General features: G+C 40.2%; 1 protein-coding gene across 1 annotated transcript in view; it reads left to right on the top strand.

Moving 5' to 3' along the window:
* Positions 1–19170, top strand: part of wipi2 (WD repeat domain, phosphoinositide interacting 2) — a 37778-nt gene extending 18608 nt beyond the window's left edge. Inside the window, exons 2-12 of the mRNA XM_033041121.1 lie at positions 960–1042; positions 2243–2412; positions 2575–2671; positions 3228–3325; positions 8206–8298; positions 9162–9232; positions 9751–9858; positions 10399–10563; positions 11847–11954; positions 14434–14564; positions 15500–19170. Coding sequence (XP_032897012.1) covers positions 960–1042; positions 2243–2412; positions 2575–2671; positions 3228–3325; positions 8206–8298; positions 9162–9232; positions 9751–9858; positions 10399–10563; positions 11847–11954; positions 14434–14564; positions 15500–15618 — 1243 coding nt within the window. The 3' untranslated portion in view covers positions 15619–19170. The remainder of the gene's footprint in view (positions 1–959; positions 1043–2242; positions 2413–2574; positions 2672–3227; positions 3326–8205; positions 8299–9161; positions 9233–9750; positions 9859–10398; positions 10564–11846; positions 11955–14433; positions 14565–15499) is intronic.
* The last annotated feature ends 2250 nt before the right edge of the window (positions 19171–21420 follow it).

Genomic DNA, 21420 nt, shown 5'->3' with positions numbered 1-21420 from the left:
GGAAGGAACTTGCTTAGAATGGAAGGAGTGGGGGTGTCCAGAGGCTATTATTTGGCGGGGGTGGGATGAACGTATGTCTTGCACTGGTATGGAAAGTGTCATCAGAATGGATACTGTCCAATAGGTCAAGCCAGAGAAATGACTGGGAGGAGGTGTAGTCAAAGTTCATATGAGATAGTGATTATTGATTGTTAACCTACTCATCAAGATGGAGAAAGCAAGAGTGAGAGATGGACCCATGTGGGAGATGAGAACCAGGTAGATATTGGCTGTGAAGATGAAATAACTGAAAGCAGGAGACCAAAATCACATCAGAAATATCATCAGCAAAATTATCGAAAATCATCAAACTACTGAAAAAGTAGGACAGAAACGAAGGACTTCCATATATTCTCACACAAAGGGATGGATGTTATACAGATTTGAGTGGGCCTCATCTGTTCTCATTTATCTCCTTGTTGTGGCTCCTCCAGATACATTGAGGATCAGTGGGCCTTCTGTGGATTCTGAGGTTAGGGCCCGCACACTCTACCAGTACTTTTTCAGGCATATTATTTACTAAAGCACCTCAGTTTAGTTCCTTCATATTCAGTAATTGCTATTTTATTGGGTAAGATCTAATGTACTGCAGCACCATTTAACAAGGTTGAAAGATAAAGGTATGAAGGCAGAGGATACTGTTAGAAACTGAAGTAATCAATAAAAACATTGTTTTATTATACCTGGCAAGTTGCAGAAAGCTACCATAGATGTGGAGCCCAATGCAAGTTCAAAGGCTGCTAAGAAAGTGGATGTTGAAGTTGTGCACAAATTGTAACAAGACTTTACGTAACTGAATTCCACATCTCTTTGGATGCTTAAAGCTGTATTTTGTTTATTTGAAACACATTCGTTGAAATTTACCTGATCTTTGTTCCCCATTTTGAAAGTAAGACTTTCTATTTTTATTTTTAATACAGGTCCCTTGCAGTTGGAACCAAATCTGGCTACAAGTTTTTCTCGCTTTCATCAGTGGATAAATTGGAACAGATCTATGAATGCAGTAAGTGTCCCAAATAGAACTACACCTCCACAAAAGAGTACTGAAGAAGGGTTTCGGCCCGAAACGTCGCCTATTTCCTTCGCTCCATAGATGCTGCTGCACCCGCCTTTGTATTTTACAAAAAAAGGACACCAAGTGCTGGAGTAACTCAGCAGGTCAGGCAGCATCCCCGGAGAATGTGGATAGATGACGTTTTGGGTTGGGTCCCTTCTTCATACTGATTGTAGAGGTTATGGTTGTGGGAGGGAACATTCTTCATCGTTCTACATTTTATCCTTCTCCATTCTACAAAACTTTGAATTCTTTCCTGATAACTATTATTTCATTTTCCATAACCCTTGCTGATGTGCTCAACAGCTTCTGGATCCTTGTTCTCATCCTTATAAGAAATATTAGATTTAAACACATTTTATAGCATTCAGGATACATGACTGGGGAATTGGAAGTTGTCAAAATGGTGGCGGGCATGAGAGCTGTCCCGGATGTAGGTGGGAAGGGAAATGAGAAGGGGAGAAAATCAAGGTATAAGGTGATCTATTAGCTAGATGCAGCACTGCATGCATCCTTGTCGGTCAACCCTCAACTTAACAAAACGGACCGCTGTTGTGCAAATAATAGCCTTGCTTATTTGAATGCAATCAATAATGAGAAAAGGCAGGTACTTGATTCCTTCAATGTATTAATTATTTGCTGTTATTTTTGTGCGATTTCAATTACATTTATTGTTTTACTTCAATTAAAAAAATATATATCATTAATCTTTTGGAACAGTGTATGACTATCTTGCACTGAAACATTAAAAGGTTTGAAAATCTTTGACTGGGTGAGCATCAAAGGCTGACTGGGTGTTACAGAGATGGGACCTTTAGGATAAGACACTTGTGGTTAACAGCTTGTTTGGGGATGACCAGATGCCCCTTGGATGTGGAAGATCAGTTCTTTTGGATTTCTACATCCAGAACGAGAGCTGTAGCAAATTGGCGCAATGGTATTGCAGGTACATAACACATTTGGTACTCTACACACATCAAACATTTGTTTTAACTAATTGTGGCATTTCCCCAGACAAATACAATTCTCGGAATAATGAGTCCCGGAAAAGGCAGCTATTTTTATACAATCTGGTTGAGCTATTGCTAAATTGACTGTTTAATTGATTGGGAATTGATAACTTTGCTTTTCTATAATGTTTTTGAACAGCTGACACAGAAGATGTATGTATTGTGGAACGACTGTTTTCTAGCAGTCTAGTAGCTATCGTGAGCCTTAAAGCACCCAGAAAATTGAAGGTTTGTCACTTTAAAAAAGGAACAGAGATATGCAACTACAGTTATTCCAATACTATTCTGGCTGTCAAACTAAATAGACAGGTAAGAATTGGTGGCATAATTCTTTTTCTTCTTTCATGCTGTGTCCAAAATAATTTGTGGCATAAATGTTTTAATTATTTCGAACAAGTAGCTTTTTTTTTTACAACGACATGTTATTCTGGTCATCCCAATATTATAATTGCCTCTCTTCCCCACATCTAGAGATTGATAGTATGCCTGGAGGAGAGTTTGTACATTCACAATATCCGAGATATGAAAGTACTGCACACCATTCGGGAAACACCACCAAATCCCACAGGTAATTTTTAAGGAACTACAAGCTAGAAGTAAATACTGGCAACGGCATGAAGTGATAGGAAAGTGACTTTTGTAAAAGATTATTTATAAAGCCATTTATTTTTATTTGATTAAAATTAGTGTCCACCATGCCATCTTCAAAGTGTGGGGAGATCAGAGTAAAACACAAAGTACTGTAGCAACTCAGCTAGTCAGGCAGTATCTGTGGAAGAAATTGATAGGCAATGTTTCAGGTCGAGATCCTTCCTTGGATTTACTCCAGCACTTTTGTGTTTTACTCATGATTCCAGCATCTGCAGCTCCTTGTACATCCATCTTGACCGACTGATTTATTCAAAACGATACTTCAGATTACTGGTGAAGCACCACTAATTGCTTCAAATTACAGACAGCTAGAAAGCTACAAATTGTCAGCTCCACCCAATGCAGAAACCAGCTAAAAGAAAATACCAAATGGTGTGCATAATTCCAAACTCGCATGCATCTGCTGCTTGCTTTGCACGTGTGGTTCTGAAGTGTTTATGAAACTTGACTGATACCAGTTATCTTGTCTTCAGGTTTGTGTGCACTTTCCATTAATAATGACAATTGCTACCTTGCGTACCCTGGTAGTGCAACAATTGGGGAAGTACAGGTATTCGATACCATCAATCTGGTAAGTTGCATGTTGAATGGATTAAAAAAAAATTATAAAGAGCTTGTGTTTTACTTCTAATTTTTTTGTGATGTTGAAAACACCTTTAAGATAAATATCGTACCACTTATTCTCAGCCAACAAAAGATTAACTTTTAAAATTGAACTTGGAGGTACAGCATGGAAACAAACAGGCCCATCGGCCCACTGCCGACTATAAATCACCCGACCATACTAGTTCAATGTTATCCCACTTTTCAACTGCCTACACATTAGAGATTATTTACAGGGGCCAATTAACCTACAAACCCGCAAGTTTTGGGGATTTGGGAGGAAATCTGAGCATCCAGCATAAACCCACGTGGTCATGGAGAACGTGCAAACTCCACTAGAATCTTCACTCTAAGTTAATCACTTGTTGTGAGAAGTTTTTTTTTAAATTCGGAAACAAACTTAAAAGATAGGACAGCAGAGGCAGAGGAACTATTTCATAATTCTTTAAAAAAAAAAATAATAATAATTGAGTAGATTTCATAGGAAATAGTGTACTTTTCTTTGGCAAATGTCAATTATTAAGTCACAAGGTGTACTTAGAAAATCATAACAGTGAAATGCTGGAATCAATTGGCAGGTCAGGCAGAATATATAATATTTTGAGTTGAAGATCCTTTATCAGAGCTCAGAAAGAATGGTGATGGGGAGGGGTCTTAATTTTACGTTGAATAGAGGATGGAGGTGAGCTGGATAGGACAAAGTGAATATCTTTGTTAAGGTGAGGCGTGTGTTGCTTTGTGGTTAAGCACGAGGTGAAATCATCCAGTTGATAAATTAAGGACAATAGGCTCAGTTAGAGAATTTTGCAGCCTTTTGGATTCAACCTTAAATTCTACAACTTGCAGTAGCATGTTTTCTCTGTTTGCACCTGCTGTAGGTCTGATGAAGGGTCTCGACCCGAAACATCTCTCCAGAGATGCTGCCTCACTAGCTGAGCTATTCCAGCATTTTGTGTCTACCTTCGATTTAAACCAGCATCTGCAGTTATTTCTAACACATTTCATCCATTTATAATACTGGCCCTGTTTTAATCTCTTCCTTAGCAAAGTCTAGATCTGCTGGGAATTTTTAATACCTCTGCAGTTTGTAGCATTTGCATTGCTTTGTTTGTGTTCTTTCTGCCTTCCCCCTCGCCAATCAGACAGACAAACTCATCATTTGTTTAACCCCACTGCAAACCGGACCTTGCGGTATCAAGGATATCTTGGCCTTCCCCATCCCTCCCCCACTCTCCATGCTACCTGACCTGCTTAGTGTCTTATGTTTTATTCAGAGAGATCCGGGTGTCTCTGGGGAATGAATACAAAGTTGGCTCGCAAGTACGACAAGTAATTAAAACATTGCAAATAAAATCTTGGGTTTATTGCGAAGGGGATGCAACATCTATTTGGAAGTTATGTTACAATTGGGGATTGGAGAAAACTCCCTGGCATATTGAATGCAGACTTGGTCTTATTTAAAAGCAATATTGCACTTGCCTGAGAGAGTGCAGCAGAGGTTCATTTGATTCATGGGATGAATGGGATTAATTTTATGAGAAAAAGATGGGTTTATGGGGCTTGTATTCTCCACAGTTTAGGAGAATTAAGAGGCGCGTTCATTGAAAAATAAATGTTTGTGAGGATGCTTGAGAAGTAGATCCTGTGAGAGTTAAGGGCCTGTCCCACTTACGCAATATTTTCGGCAACTGCTGGCACCCGTCATAGTCGCAGCAGGTCGCCGAAAATGTTCAAAATGCTTAAATTCCAGCGTCGACCAGAAAAAGGTACGACTCTTTGGGCGACTACTCACGACCATACAGGCTTCACTCCCGCGACATGTCGACACACGACGCCTGTATGGTCGTGAGTAGTCGCCCAAAGAGTCGTACTTTTTTCTGGTCGCCGAAACAATCGCGTAAGTGGGACAGGCCCTTAAGGATGGGCATGGGCTCAGGGGTTGGTTACCCGAGTTGAGATGGAGACTCTTTAGGTTTGAGAAAACATGAAATTCTGTGCTGTGGAGAGTTGTGGATGTTGATTATTAACTACCTTCTAATCTATTGGGTGGGCATTTAGTTTGGGCCGTCAGCTGTGATTTTGTTGCATTGACACAGCAGGTGCTGACCCATTTGGTTGCCCTGTGTGGCTGCTACTGGAGTTATTAATTTATTGGACTGTAAATCTGCGGTTGTCGATTTGCAGGAGCGTTGCTAAGGGAAACTCATTCAGTTAGCGAAAGTATTGTGTCAAGCTGCCACTGACCTTTTGCTATTGCTCTAGAGAAATATTTACAGTTACAAGGAACAAGAATAGGATAACAGTAAATCTAGATGCCAGTATTGTCTCCAAAGCTACCTGAAATTAAATTTTTGCCAACTCCACCTGCTTAATGCTTTAAGCAATTTATTCCAAATACATTCTATTTTGTACGTGAATTGGCTTCTGTCAATTGTAATTTGTCCCTGGTATGTAGGATATTGCTAATGTACGGGGTGATTGGTGGTCAGCGGGGACACGATGGGCCGAAGGGCCTATTTCCACGCTGTATCTCATCTAATTATACCTTGTCCATCTTGCAACGTATTCCCACATGCATTGGAATTACGTCTTGCAGATGGTGGTGAATCTTTGGAATTCTTTATCCTGGAGTGTTGTGGAGACTAGATCATTGGGAGTACTTAAAGAGGAATACGGGGATTGTTTTGTCACATATATATCAAACTTTGTTCGTCTATTCTGCAATGTAAAAAAAAAAAACAGCAACAAATGCTATTTATAAAGGGTCTTGTACATGCTGTTATAGTGCACTTGCAATTTGAGATGAACGAGGGTTGAATTTCAGTGCAGTTACACAATTAGAATTACACAATCATTGACTTTGGATGATCAGGTAGGGTTTGCGATAAACATCCTCTTCACTCAGTATTGGTTTGCACAAACCACATATTTTTGTCAAAGGTATGTAACAGAATATTTTAAGTGTGTAGAAACATAGAAAATAGTTGTGGAGTAAGCCATTCGGTCCTTCGAGCCAGCGCCACCATTCAATATGATCATGGCTGATCATCTAAAATCAATACCCCGTTCCTGCTTTTCCCCCATATCCCTTGATCCCTTTAGCCCTAAGAGCTGGATCTAACTCTCTCTTGAAAACATCCAGTGAATTGGCCTCCACTGCCTTCTGTGGCAGCGAATTCCACAGACTCAACTCTGTGTGAAAAAGTTTTTCCTCATCTCAGTCCGAAATGGCCCACCCTTTTTTCTTAAACTGTGACCACTGGTTCTGGACTCCCCCAACATGGGGAACATTTTTTCCTGCATCTAGCCTGTCCTTTAAGAATTGTATATGTTTCTATAAGATCCCCTCTCATCAATCTAAATTCCAGTGAATACGAGCCCAATCGACCCATTCTTTCATCATCTGTCAGTCTCGCCATGCCGGGAATTAACCTGGTGAACCTATGCTGCACTCCCTCAATAGCAATAATGTCCTTCCTCAAATTAGGAGACGAAAATTGCACACAATACTCCAGGTGCGGTCACACCAGGGCCCTGTACAACGGCAGTAGGACCTACTTGCTCCTCGTCTAAATCGTTAATCTAATGTAAAATATAAAGATCACATTCCAAGATCATCTAATATAATGGCAATGAGCTGAAGGCCTTTGTGATCCAAGCAAATGCATGATATTGATTTTATCTGCATCATGTGGTTGATTTTTAGCAATTTGAGTCTTTGAATAATTAACTTCCTTCCTTATGACTATTGCCCCATAGATCTGCTGTGCCAGTGCATTGAGCAAGTCAAAGACTGGATGTGCCAAAATTTTCTCCAACTAAATAAGGACAAAACGGAGATAATTGTTTTTGGTGCTAAAAAAGAAAGGCTTAAAGTAACCCAACACCTTCACTCTCTGTCCCTGAATACTTCAAACAAAGCCAGAAATCTTGGGGTCATTATGGATTCAGATTTAAATTTCGACAGTCACATCAAATCAGTAACAAAATCGGCCTACTATCACCTCAAAAACGTAGCAAGATTAAGAGGACTCATGTCAGCTCAAGACTTAGAAAAACTTGTACATGCCTTTATTACTAGTAGGCTAGATTATTGTAACGGTCTCCTTGCAGGTCTTCCGAAAAAAACTGTCAGGCAGCTACAGCTTGTTCAGAACGCTGTTGCTAGAGTTCTAACAAAGACCAAAAAATGTGAACACATTACACCAATTCTTAAATCCTTACATTGGCTCCCTGTATGTCAGAGAATTGATTTCAAAATCCTGCTGCTCACCTACAAATCACTACATGGTTTAGGACCAAAGTATATCACTGACATGCTTCCACTATATAAGCCTTCTAGATCTTCTGAAGATCTTCTGAAACCAATCTGTTAGTGATTCCCAGAGTAAATACAAAACATGGGAAAGCAGGATTTAGTTACTATGCAACAAATAGCTGGAATAAACTTCCTGAAGATTTAAGACTTGCCTCAACTTTGACCACTTTTAAAACAAGACTGAAAACTTTTATGTTTACTTTAGCTTTCAGCTAAATCTTAACTACATTGCACTTTTAACTTTTGCACTTTTTATAATGCATTTTTAATTTTGCTTTTCTTTTCTTTTAGTTCTTCTATTTTATTTCATTTTATTGTATGACATGTTTTTTTTTATGTGAAGCACTTTGAGTCTGCCTCGTGTATGAAATGTGCTATATAAATAAAGTTGCCTTGCCTTGCCTTATAAATTCTATTTCATCTCAACCAGTCGTATCTTGGTTAATCTGCCCAAAAACACGGATTCTTTTAGTGATTAATAAATGGAATGTAGTTGTAGAGCATTTTTTTCCACTTACTTTATTTTACAGAGAGCTGCCAATATGATCCCAGCACACGACAGTCCCCTAGCAGCTTTGGCATTTGATTCAAGTGGTTCAAAACTGGCAACAGCCTCTGAAAAGGTAAGCCATGTTCTTCAGTCTGAAAAGGGGTCTCGACCCGAAACGTCACCCATTCTTTCTATCCAGAGATGCTGCCTGTCCCGCTGAGTTACACCAGCATTTTGTGTCTATCTTTAGTTTAAACCAGCATCTGCAGTACTTTCCTACATCATATAATCCTGTTTCATGACGTGGAACAGTAAAATTGAAAACGCACAACATTAGGGGTTCTATGTGAGTTATTATTGCTTTGTGGTGGTGCCAGCACTTGGAAATGTCTCTTGATTCTTTGGCCTAAAGTTCAGATAATGAGGGATTGTGTCATGTATAGGTATTGCCCGTGGTGGCCAGCCTGTTAGTCTCCTTCTCAAAGTGCCTCCTCCTTAAAGTACCCCGTCCTTGACTAGCTTCTTCAAGGCATAAAAGTTGCAGCCAAAGTGGTTGCATGCAGATTGGGTGCAGTGAATTGCTGCATCAAGCAGTGGTGCGAGCACTTTGCATTCATAGCATTAACAAAATCTGTGCTTTGTCAGAGAATTTTTGCCTCATTTGATATTTTGTACTTCATTTATATATACCTCACAACAATAGACCATAGGTGCAGGAGTGAACCATTCGGCCCTTCGAGCCAGCACCCCCATTCAATGTGATCATGGCTGATCATCCACAATCAGTACCCCGTTCCTGCCTTCTCCCCATATCCCCTGACTGCTATCTTTAAGAGCCCTATCAAGCTCTCTCTTGAAAGTATCCAGAGAACCGGCCTCCACCGCCCTCTGAGGCAGAGAATTGCACAGACTCACAACGGTAATCATTTCCTTATCTCTATCGGCATTACTTAGTATAAATTGTATGCTTCAATTTTTCACCTTTTAATTCCACAGGGAACAGTAATCCGAGTATTCTCCATTCCCGAAGGGCAGAAACTCTTTGAATTCCGGAGGGGTGTTAAGAGGTAAGCAAACGGGATGAGTTAATCTTGATATATGTATTTGCTTTTAAAAATACAACGGCAAACTGTCACAATGGCTTTAAAAACACGTCTTTGCCAAACCAACATTTGGACCTGTCTGGAATTTGCACGTTCTCCATGTGACCACATGGATTTCCTCTGGATGTTTTGGTTTCTCCCATAACTCAAAGACATGTGGGTTTCTAAGATAATTGGTCGTTATAAGTTGGCCTTGTAGTGTAGGGAATGGGAGAATATAGCACTCATGTGAATGGTCAGCATTGACTCGGTGGGCCGAAGAGCCTGTGTTTCCATGATCTATCTTTAAACTAAACGGAGAAAAATTTGAATTAACTAATGGAATAAAGTTCTAAGCTCTGTTACTGTAATAAATGTGATTTAGCAATTAATTAATTTTATTTAATGTATTGTCTTTGTTTCTTAAATTGTGTGCCTTTATTGAGTTGAATAAGCATTTTCTTTGCCGAGTTCCTTAGTGGGTCTTATTTCTTGTCATTTAGATGCGTGAGTATCTGTTCACTAGCATTCAGCATGGACGGCATGTTTCTGTCTGCCTCCAGCAACACAGAGACGGTACATATCTTCAAACTGGAGACACAAAAAGAAAAGTAGGTAAACGCTGAAATAATTGTCAAAAGATAAAATTGATAAGCATCCTAATTGTGGATCCTCCATGAAGTACCATCGTTCTGTTCTTCATAGTACTTTCAAACCTTTTCCAACATTAATTTACAACTTGTGCTTTCGGCAATAAATTTAATTATGTTTATGGCTGTCACATCTGTGTGTGTTTGATTTGTTACACGGGGTATTCCTTTTTACAGTAAGGTGCCCGAGGGCTTCCTTGTTAGAAATCCGTAAGAGAGTCATCGATTGTAAAAAAAAATGCAGACATCCCGCCCTGTGTTACATTCCATTACTCTGGCGCACCTTGCATCTGTTGCCCCTCAAAAGGCTTTAGTATCAATTTGCCTAGTGCTCGGTTAGAAAAGGGTGAATATTGCGGGAAGAGAACGCGTGTTTATTTAAAAGCAAATCTTGTTGCTGTGAGATTTGCGTCGCAAGCCACTCCTGGTCTTTGAAAGTGAGACGTGGCAGAGAACGGTTGAGGTTGTTATGGTTTTTACACGTCTTCATTTCTCCTTCAGGCCACAGGAAGAACCAACCACATGGACCGGATACTTCGGGAAGGTGCTCATGGCTTCCACCAGCTACCTGCCATCGCAGGTCACGGAGATGTTTAACCAGGGCAGGGCGTTTGCAACCGTCAGATTGCCCTTCTCTGGACACAGAAACATCTGTGCTTTGGCAACGTGAGTATCGTGTTGGTAAAAACTAAATATACTTCGGGTGGAAGGGTGGCACAGCAGTAACATTGCTGCCTTACAGCGTCAGAGACCCCGGTCAATCCTGATTATGGGTGCTGTCTGTATAGACTTTGTACGTTCTCCCCGTGACCGCATGGGTTTCCCTGGTTGCTCTGGTTTCCTCCCACGCTCCAAAGATGTACGGGTTTGTAGGTTAATTGGCTTTGGTAAAGATTGTAAATTGGTCCTAGTGTGTGGGATAGTGCAAGTGTGCTGGTCAGTGCGGACTCGGTGGGCCAAAGGGTCTGTTTCCATGCTGTATCTCTAAACTATAAAACTAAAGGTGGAGGTGGAAGAATCCATTCAAACATTGTTTCTGAAACAAAGAGTGCACAGTCAGCAATAGGTGGTGAAACTATTCTTTTCAGCTTTAAAATACATTGGATCGAGAGTTAGCTGTAAATTTTTACTATTATAATTTAACAAGTTTTTACTCTTGGTGTAATGTTGTAACGGTAAACAAAAGATCAAGACATAAACCAGTGGTTTAGGGTTATTATTGTCACAGGTACTGACGTGCAATGAAAAGCTTTATTTTGCATGCTCTCGAATTAGATAATATTACACATGAATACATTCAAGTCAAACTAAAGTATGATAGGAAGAGTGAAGATGAAAATACAGAGTGCAGATTATAGTTCTGAGCTTTGTAGAACTTTGTATAACGATTGCAGAGAAAAGGTCCAAAATTTGCAATGAGACAGGTCGGAGAGTTGGGACTGTACCCTACTGTTCAGTTCAGTTTAGTTTATTGTCACGAAGAAGCTGTAAAGAACTGAGCAAAGGAAAGCAAATACCAGAGTTTAAGAAAAAAAGCGACCTGAACAGGAGAAATCAGTCATGAGGAGCGATAGGAGAAACCATGAATGAAAATGTGAGAAAGAAATTGTCGTTTATTATAATGAAAAATTGAGACTGTTTATTTGAATAAATGTTGACCAGTAAAAGATGTTATGATTTTTGTTTAAAGTCATTAAGTGTTGGGAGTAACTCAGCGGGCCAGGCAGCATCTCTGGTGAACATGGATAGAGTCAGGATTCTTCTCCCAACCTGAAATGTTACCGGAGACTCTGCCTGACCCGTTGAGAGAGAAAAAGACCAACACTTTGTCTTTATTTTTGTAAACCAGCATCTGCAGTTCCTTGTTTCTCCAAAGATGATATGATTTTGGAAAGTACCACAATAAACAGTAACTTCTGATAATTGCACATTGGGTTGTGACGTTGCAGAATTCAGAAGATCCCTCGGCTACTGGTCGCAGCGGCAGATGGCTATCTCTACATGTACAACCTGGACCCACAAGAAGGAGGCGAGTGCACCCTAATGAAACAGCACAAGTAAGCAAAGCACCGTGGAAATGCACTCCAGAGGTAGAAGCATAAAGTAGTTTCTTGGAAGTTTAAGCCGTAAGATTAATCCAGTGCCTTGAGGTTTATTGGTGACAGGCAATGGGCCAATGCATGTTTTATTTTGAAATGGCCACCACTGCACAATTCACAGTTCAGCAGTCAAGGAATCATGAGCCACTGAGCAGATGTTGTGTAGTCTATGGTCTTTGCTTCACGTGAATATCTACATTGTCGATCATGTGCAAACAAAATCGGGGGGTAAAACTATAAAAGCATCCCAATAAATAATCAAGAAAGGAGCTTAAAACTTTGTTATCACTGGAGGAAAGCTACTGACCAAACTAAATAGGATAAAGGTGGACACGTATCCAGGTCAGATGCCTGGCATCTGGTGTAAAGGAAATGGGTGCAGAGATGGTGGACATTTTGGTTGTAATCTGACGACAGATGGCACAATGGGCTAAGTGTTCGGCTGGCAACCTGAAGGTGGCTGGATCGAATCCCGCTTGGAGTGCATACTGTCGTTGTGTCCTTGGGCAAGACACTTCACCCACCTTTGCCTGTGTGTGAATGTGTGTGAGTGATTGGTGGTGGTCGGAGGCGCAGAATGGCAGCCACGCTTCCGTCAGTCTGCCCCAGGGCAGCTGTGGCTACAGAAGTAGCTTACCACCACCGAGTGTGACTGAGGAGTGAATGAATAATGCGATGTAAAGCGCCTTGAGTATTAGAAAGGCGCTATATAAATCCCATCCATTATTATTATTAAAATTCATTTGATTGTGGAAGCGCTATCAGAGCATTGGAAAGCTGCAAGGATAATGCTGCTATTCGTGGGTAAGAGACAAAGCGGGGAAACTGGATGGTTAGCCTGATGTCTGTCAGTCAAGTCAAGTCACTTTTATTTCTATAGCACTCAGTGGCCAAAGTGCTTTACATTGGTGGAGGTACTAACGTTATACAACATTGGTTCATAGATTAAGTACATACATAAATACATACATATAGCCCTCCCTCAGAGGACGTCAAGAAAGGCTTGAGAGTAAAGATGAGTTTTAAGTCTCGACTTAAAGGAGTCGATGGAGGAGGCAGTTCTGATGGGAAGAGGGATGTTGTCATTGGGGAAAATAGCTGGAATTATTTATCAAGGAGGCAATAGGACAAGTGGAACATCTGAAGATGTTGTTACTTTAAAAGGGAAATTTGACAAATTTGCTGGAGTTCTTTGAGGGTGTAGAGTACATAATGGATAAAGAAGAATCTGCAAATGTAGAGGATTGGGATTTCTAGAAGGCAGTCGATAGGAATATTGCACCACCTAAGAGCACGTGGGATTGAGGATAATTCATTGGCATGCATAGGGCATTGGCAAACATAAAACTGAATCAGCATGAGTAGGTCAATCTCAGGTAGGTAATCATTAACAAGAGGGGTGCCATGGTATAAGCCCTGGCGCATCATCTATTTGGAATCAATATGAAGAGCCTGAGAATCGACACAGTGCTGGAGTAACTCACCAGGTCAGGCAGCATCTCTGGAGAAAAAGAATAGGTGACTTTTGGGTCAGAACCCTTCTTCAGCCTTTCTTTGTTCTGACCCGAAACGTCTCTTGTTCTTTTTCTCCGGAGATGCTGCCTGACCTGCTGAGTTACTCCAGCATTTTGTGTCTATCTTCGGTGTAAACTTGCATCTGCAGTTCCTTTCTACACCTGAAGAACCTGGGAATGTTGGTTTTGGCCATCCAAGTGCCCGACCGTATGCAATGTCCCTTTAGATAGATAGAAGTGCATTGATGTTTTAGATGTTTTAGACTATTCTATGAAGACTCCAGGTCTTCAATTTAAACCTTCCACTTAAGTTGTGTAAACAATTCTTTTGGCGCCACCATGTGTCGTAATCTGACAGTGCATGACCGGTAACATTGTTTAGTGCGCCACTGATGGATGCCAGGAAACGCATCAATTGTGCCTGTATACATTGTGCAGCATATGGCTGGGCCAGTTTCACAGTGGATGCAATTTCAGCTGGAAATGTTTTAGTTAATCGATTTGAGTAGATCTTGTGTACTAAAAGGATCACACCAACAATTTCTAGGCCGAAAGATAGACACAAAAAGCTGGCATAACTCAGCGGGACAGGCAGCATCTCTGGAGAGAAGGAACTACCGCTGAATATATAGATGTGAGATGAGTGAAATGCAATTTAGGAGGTGGCATATACATGACTGGAAAAAGAAGAGGAGAAAGAATATAAATGGGAACTGAACATAAAAGTAGATCAGTACGGTGTAACTTGAAGAGATACTCCGGGCAGTATTGTTCGATGCACCCTGCAGGTTAGATGGCACTGCTTATAGTATTGGGAGGTGATATTTAAGAAATTGAAGGGAATTATTTTCACATTGGCCCCCCTTAAAAAATAATAAATAAATAGATAAATATAAAATGGATTTCTCTGTTTCTCTTCACAGGTTGGATGGTAGTGTAGAATCAGCCAACGAGATTCTGGAGCCTTCACCACATGATCGTCCATTAGTGTCTCAGACGTACAGTTCACCTACTGCCAAAGTTAGTTATACTCCGTCATCACCCACACGGCACGGTAAGCAACCAGTCAGATCTGCTACATTTTCCGTCATTAAGTTTCCACCAAGATTCATCAGCACTCAAAAAATTCTGATGTGGTGACACATCCAATATTGAATGGTGTGCATTTAAGTGTATCAAATCAAATGGAACTTTTTAAAATCCCCCTCCCACCCATCTCAACTTTAAAAAATCTAATAACTCTTCCAAGATTGAATGACGTACCTTTCAGCGTATCAAATAGAACTTTGTAAACCCCCCCCCCCCCCCCCCCCCACTTTAAAATCTGATCTGGTAACTCATCAAGTATGCACTGGAGTTTAGAAGGATGAGGTGGGATCTTATAGAAACATATAAAATTTTATAAAATGACTGGACAAGCTAGATGCAGGAAAAATGTTCCCAATGTTGGGCGAGTCCAAAACCAGGGGCCACAGTCTTAGAATAAAGGGGAGGTCACTTAAGACTGAGGTGAGAAAAACCTTTTCACCCAGAGAGTTGTGAATTTATGGAATTCCCTGCCACAGAGGGCAGTGGAGGCCAAATCACTGGATGGATTTAAGAGAGAGTTAGATAGAGCTCTAGGGACTAGTGGAGTCAAGGGGTATGGGGAGAAGGCAGGCACGGGTTATAGATTGGGGACGATCAGCCATGATCACAATGAATGGCGGTGCTGGCTCGAAGGGCCGAATGGCCTCCTCCTGCACCTATTTTCTATGTTTCTTAGGAGAGATTAACTTGCAGTGAAGGTTAATAACATTTGTTTTCTATGTTTCAATGATGTGCATTATAGTGTATCAGGTAAAATTTTGGTTGGGTGACAACTTGGACTTGTTACAGTTAAGTAAAAGTTGGGTGTTTTGGCAATGACTTTCTTCATATTTGACACCATCAGACACATGTTGCTGGAACGACTGTAACTTATACTTTGATGTAATCTGTTTGATGCAGCCTACCCAGAGGACCAAGGAGCAGTGGGCGGTATTGATCCAGATGATGATTTGAATATTGGCACTCTGCGGATGGATGAGGACAATGAGACGCCTCCCCTGATTCTTAAGAGCGAGTGACCTTTTGACTTGTGAGCCGGCAAAGAACACTTGCAATAGACTGAACTGTGATGCTGCTGCAGACTTACAATTGCAGGACAGAAAGTGAAGAAAAATATGGATGGAACATTTAAAAAAAAAAAAGGAAAAATTGTAGCTGTAGCTTAATTCTATAATATTGAACTCAAAATATATTGTTTCTCCCCCAGTGGCTTTAATTCCTGTAAAGAATTTGAGTAAATATGTTTTTTTCCCCCATTCGGCCAAAAATTGCCGCCTTGTGCAGCCTTGGAGCCTTCTAGCTTTGCATGATTACATGTGCCAAGTTTCGAGAATTTAGGAGCCACTTTAATCTTGCCAGACCGGTCGTTTTCTCAGTGACGTCCCACTAGCTTCACCCGAACTGAAAGGTTTAAGGACACTTTATTCCTCCATTCATGGACACAGGTTTCCAAAGCTGTAAGATAGCAACCCCATCCCGACCATTTCCAGCCTCCCGCACGTGGAATCCCCTGTGAGGTTTTGTCCATTCACTTAAATCAGACTCTCTGGTGTGAAATTGTGGTCCTTCGAATTTCATTCCTTTGAGGGAACAACTATGAATATTATACTTTTAACACTTGCTCCAAAAGAGACGGTTCATTAAATGTGACACTAAGAATGAATCTCATTTTTAATCCAAAGGGTTTAAATATTGAGTGGATATTTGTAAGTTAATCTGAAAATAAAAGATGGTATCCCATGTGTTTTTGAATCTTGTGATTATGACAGATTCTTTACCAGAGAAGTGATTATCTCAGACATTATTCCTCCTGGACTCTTGACTCCCTTGAATTTCTACAATGTACAGTGTGAATTTGGTCAGCTGTGGAGGGGTTGCTACTTTGAGTCCACTTGAGCCTAGAAAGATTTGGTATTCTGATGTTGTTATCAGTTTCTATTCCTTGTCCCAACGGCCAAACGTCAGCTATCTGACGCCTAGCTAATGTTGAAGGTGCGTCAGCAAATTGTTTTAGAAATTCCTTTCGTAAGTGGAATTCTTGCAACAAAGAATTCTTTTTATTTTGACAATTGCTGTTACAGAGTGCATTTCAATTACTAGTTATAAACATGCGATCAGTAGAAGCGATCCTCCATTGCTTCATTTTACGACTTGAAAATAAATAAAGGTTATGGGGAGAAGGCAGGAGAATGGGGTTGAGAGGGAAATTAAAGCATGGAATAAACTCCACCCAACTATAGTTATCCAACCAGATGCAACTAAATTTAAAGTAGCTCTTTCTTCCCAATAACCCTTTCTGGCTTAAGCCCTCCCTTCACCACCTCCAGTTTAAATTCCATTTGGAATATTTTGGAGGACCAAGAAACCAAGAACCAAGAAAGATAGTTTAGCCATGATTGAATGGTGGAATAGACTTGATGGGCCAAATGGCCTATTTCTGGTCCTATGAGGTGAAAAAACAAATTGAAATGTGAGTTTTTTTTTAATGATGTTATACTATAATCATTCAACACCTTGCAATATAAACTTTCTAGAACTGCAGAGATCAAGAGTTTACAGCCACTGATCTGCTGAAATGTGGCCATTAAGATACACGGGAGAGACCTTTTCATCGGTAGAATGTAATTGGATCAGGACAAAACATCTATTTGAGATAGAGGGGAAAAAAACATGTTTGTAACAACATTGAATCTGCTGTTATTCTTCTGTGGCTATCATGACCTGGATTGATACCATCAAAAGCTACTCAAAGTGTGGCATTTGCACCAGGTTTCCCTTGGTCATCTCTGTGGAGAGCGTAGAGAAGGCTCACCACTACTCTGGTTACACTGCAGATCTGTAGGTCAAGAAATGCAAATCGTAGTATTTCTGAAGCAGAGATAATAGAAATCTAAATGACAAAGCCATTGAAGGGGAAAAAAAATTAATATACTGCATCTTTTCAGCCAATGTTTTTCTTTACATTTGCTTCTATGATCATGCTTAGTAGAAGTGTGCACCTGTCCAGAATTAACCCAGTGCTCTTAATTAATTATTCTACCTGGTAGCCGCTAATACAAACATCCTAGAAGATGTTTTGCTTGGCGTTTTACCGATATTGTAAAAAGGCTTGTACAAAAATGTGATTGGTGATAAAATATTCCACTGTTTTTTGATGTTGATTGCCTAAATGCTCCACCTTTATTGATGTTTTTTGTTTTAAAGACTGGAGCAGATATTTTTTTTTCACAATGTTTTTTTTTCTCCTTCTGGCAAGAAGCTTGGGCCATTGAAACTTTCTTCTGGAGGAGATTGAGAAGCGTTCCTTTCAAGAAAGTAGTTAAATGCTTGTAACCCTTTAATGGAACTGTGTAGCAATTCAAATCAAGTCGACTTTCAGAGCAAGTCGAATCAAGTTGTGAAGATGCATCTATTGCACTTTCTGTGCTTATCTGTGGTGTTTATTTTTCTCCATGAAATTAAGATCTGATATTTTTATTTGAAAGAACGACATACTGCAGAACTTCATTTCCAGAGTTGATGGATGAGATGCATAAAGCTGAGGCGCTGAGACTAGAAGTGGCTCCTGTTTGATGGAACTAGATTATCTAATGGTCATATTCCAGTAATTCAGTTGGGTGTAATGCCTCTGGTGAAGGAAGGCAAGGAAAATGATAACTCAATTGTCCGGTTGTTTATGATATTATTTAAAAGAAAAACACTTTTTAAAAATCCAATTCCTAGAGTTAACATGAGGAGAATATTTGATGGTACCAAATCTGGTTGGTTCTAAAAGCCAACAGTTCACCATGGCTAAAGATGGCCAATTGGCTGTCCTGCTCACTGTAGTTGAGTAGAGGGGCCAGGGCTGTGAGATGGTGGAGGAGAGGCAGTTTGTTGGTTTAAAAAAAGACAGAATGACAGAACTTGCAAATTCTGTTTGCAATCCAGTTGTGCTGTGGTGTTTAGAGTTTGTAAATTGTAAGCAAATGATGTACAAAAAGGTAATATGTATAAATTATGTATGGAAAGGTAATGTTTTGTATATTTTAATCATTTTTTTGGACACTGACATCTATAGTTTATTATACATCCAAGTATTTTGCTACCTGTAAGCATGAATCCAGAGTTATAATATTCTTTTGACATTCATTCTTCCAGACTGCCTTTCCCTACTGTCATCCTCCAAAACATATTTTAGTACCGATTCACTTCATACAGCAAAAATGTTTGTGCTGAAGCATTTTTTGCTTTCTAATTGCGAAGACAAAACTTCTTATGAGATGCAGAGTAGGTGTTCAACTTTTAGTATATTGGATGTTGAATAAAATAGGAATATAAGCTGTAGACAACTCTGTCTCCTGTGAAAGAGGCCTTCCCTGTTTCTGGATTTTCTCGCTACCTGACCTGCATTAAAGTTACGACATCAGATTTTAATTATTTTAAAAAAATAATTTAGTGACATTTGAAGTCATAAATTGAAATGTTACATTTTGCAATGTGAAGACAATGAATTTGCACATTTTAGCACTGAAGGATCTGTAATGAAGAAATGTATCAACAGAAAATTATTAAAAAACAATTAACAAAAAGTGCTAGATTTTATCCACTTCTGCTTTTCTACCTTTTTGAGCTGCTTCTCCAAAAACAGATGCAAGGTTGTAGTGAGTACACCACTGAACACGATTGTGAAGCTGATCTTCGTACAAACTGGCCGTGTGAGTTGCCACCGATCAATGAATAAACACACCATCTACCTAACGGCTGAAAGCATCGATCAACAGACTTCCAAGAAATTCTCCATCAGTTCTGATGTAAAGTCATCAAATCGACCTGTTTGTCTCCCCATAGATGTTGCCTGACCTGCTGAGTATTTGCAGCAGTTTCTGTTGCTAATAAACGACTCCCATTTGATATTGATGTGCTTGGCTACAGCTGAGTTCAGTGGATGAAGAACACTTGATTGTATTATCTTGCTGCAGAAGCCCACAATGTAGACCAAGAAAGTTTCTGTTCAACGTTTCACATGTCAAAGAATAAAATGGGTCCCCATTTCTGACCATGGGATGTTGCAATGTGATTTAACATTTGTAGGATGAATGGCAAGCGAGGCCTGGATGTAATGCTGCTCTATTGATGAACCAGTTGTAGCCTTTTGCTGTATTGATTAGCCAAATGGTGTTTATACATTGACGGCGGCGTGGTGCCTTACAACGCCAGAGACCCGGGTTCGATCCTGACTACGGGTGCTGTCAACAGAGTTTGTACGTTCTCCCCGTGACTGTGGGTTTCCCCCCCGGGTTCTACGGATTCCTCCCACATCCCAAAGACGTACAGGTTTGTCAGTTAATTTGGCTTTGGTAAAAATTGAAAATCGTCCCCGGTGTGTAGGATCGTATTAGTCTATGGGGATCGCTGGTCATCGCAGAGTTGGGCCTGCTTCAGCGCTGTATCTCAACTAAACATTCAGGGATGCAAGTAAGGAATGGTAACGACTGACATCTTACCTCTGTAGGCAAGGAAAATATAACTCAAGCAGGATCTGGCAGCTGGGGTTACCCAAAGGGCTTATGAATGGAAATCCAAGACTTCATCCAGCGCTGTCAGCATGTGGTGAGAATAACGTGTTGATGCTGTCTTGGGTAAATTATAAGTTTCATTTGTGTTTGTTGCAGAAGCTTTATGTCTTGATTAGTCGGAAAAAAACGCATGTTATGGAAACTTCAAAACGTTTCCCATGGACTCTGTTTAATGCACCACAACTAATGGACTGATTTAGACAAATGGGAAATTTTAAGACCCTTGTGCAAGCTCAGTCTGAATCAACGGTTTTGACAAACTACCTTTATCAACAATATATTGCCTTTCTTTGGCCACTTTGCATGGCCCTGCTTTGGTGATAAGTCTTGCATATGATTACGCAAGTGGAATCATTATCCATTGCATTGTGTGAGCAGGAACTCATCGTAGGGAGATTATACACTAGCATGGGCAGAGGTTTGTCCAGCCAAAATAAATGATTGGGTCATTTCATAGTAAAGGAGATATTTATAATTGGCAAACTGGTTGAGAGATAGGCAGCAGCCTCTTTATTTTAGTAATTCTATTTTATCACAAAGATAAAATGACCACGTGTATTGTGGCCAAAATTGGGAAGGTAAGTTGTGAGGAAGACATCGAGTCTGTAGAGAGATACAAATGGATTAAGTAAGTGGGAAGATGTTGACACAAGGAACTGCAGATGCTGGAATCTTGAGCAAAACACAGTGCTGGAGGAACTCAGTAGGTCAGGCAGCATCTCAGAAAGATGGGTAGATCAGTCTGAAGAAGGGACCCAACCCGAAGCATCACTTAGCTAGATCTTCCAGAGATGCCTGACCCGCTGAGTTTGCCCACTCTATGTTTTAAATAAATGGAAATGTTAATGGCATATTGAGTATATTGTGAATCATACATTTTGGTTTAAAAAAAAATAAAATCAAACAAAATTGTTTTAAATAGAGACTATAATTCAGCAAAGATAGACGCAAAATGCTGGAGTAACTCAGCGGGACAGACAGGCAGCATCTCTGGAGAGAAGGAATGGGTGATGTTTTCGGTCGAGATCCTTATTCAGGCTATAATTCGACAATATAGAAAAGTCTGAGTGTTGTCATGCTTGGGGTGGTTTTTATCCCCGGCCACGATGACCCAAGCAGGTTTTGAATGATTCATCGCTAACAGCGTTCTGCTTATGTCACCAGTGAACTGGAGTGAAATAGAGCTTAATTGTGCAGCCTGCTGACAGCTGGATCAGACCCAATAGGTAATTAAATTATCCGAAGCAAATCTCCGATACTCTG

Source organism: Amblyraja radiata, chromosome 22 (genome assembly GCF_010909765.2).
Source record: "Amblyraja radiata isolate CabotCenter1 chromosome 22, sAmbRad1.1.pri, whole genome shotgun sequence".
Taxonomy (NCBI): domain Eukaryota; kingdom Metazoa; phylum Chordata; class Chondrichthyes; order Rajiformes; family Rajidae; genus Amblyraja; species Amblyraja radiata.
This window is presented reverse-complemented; position numbering and strand designations above follow the sequence as displayed.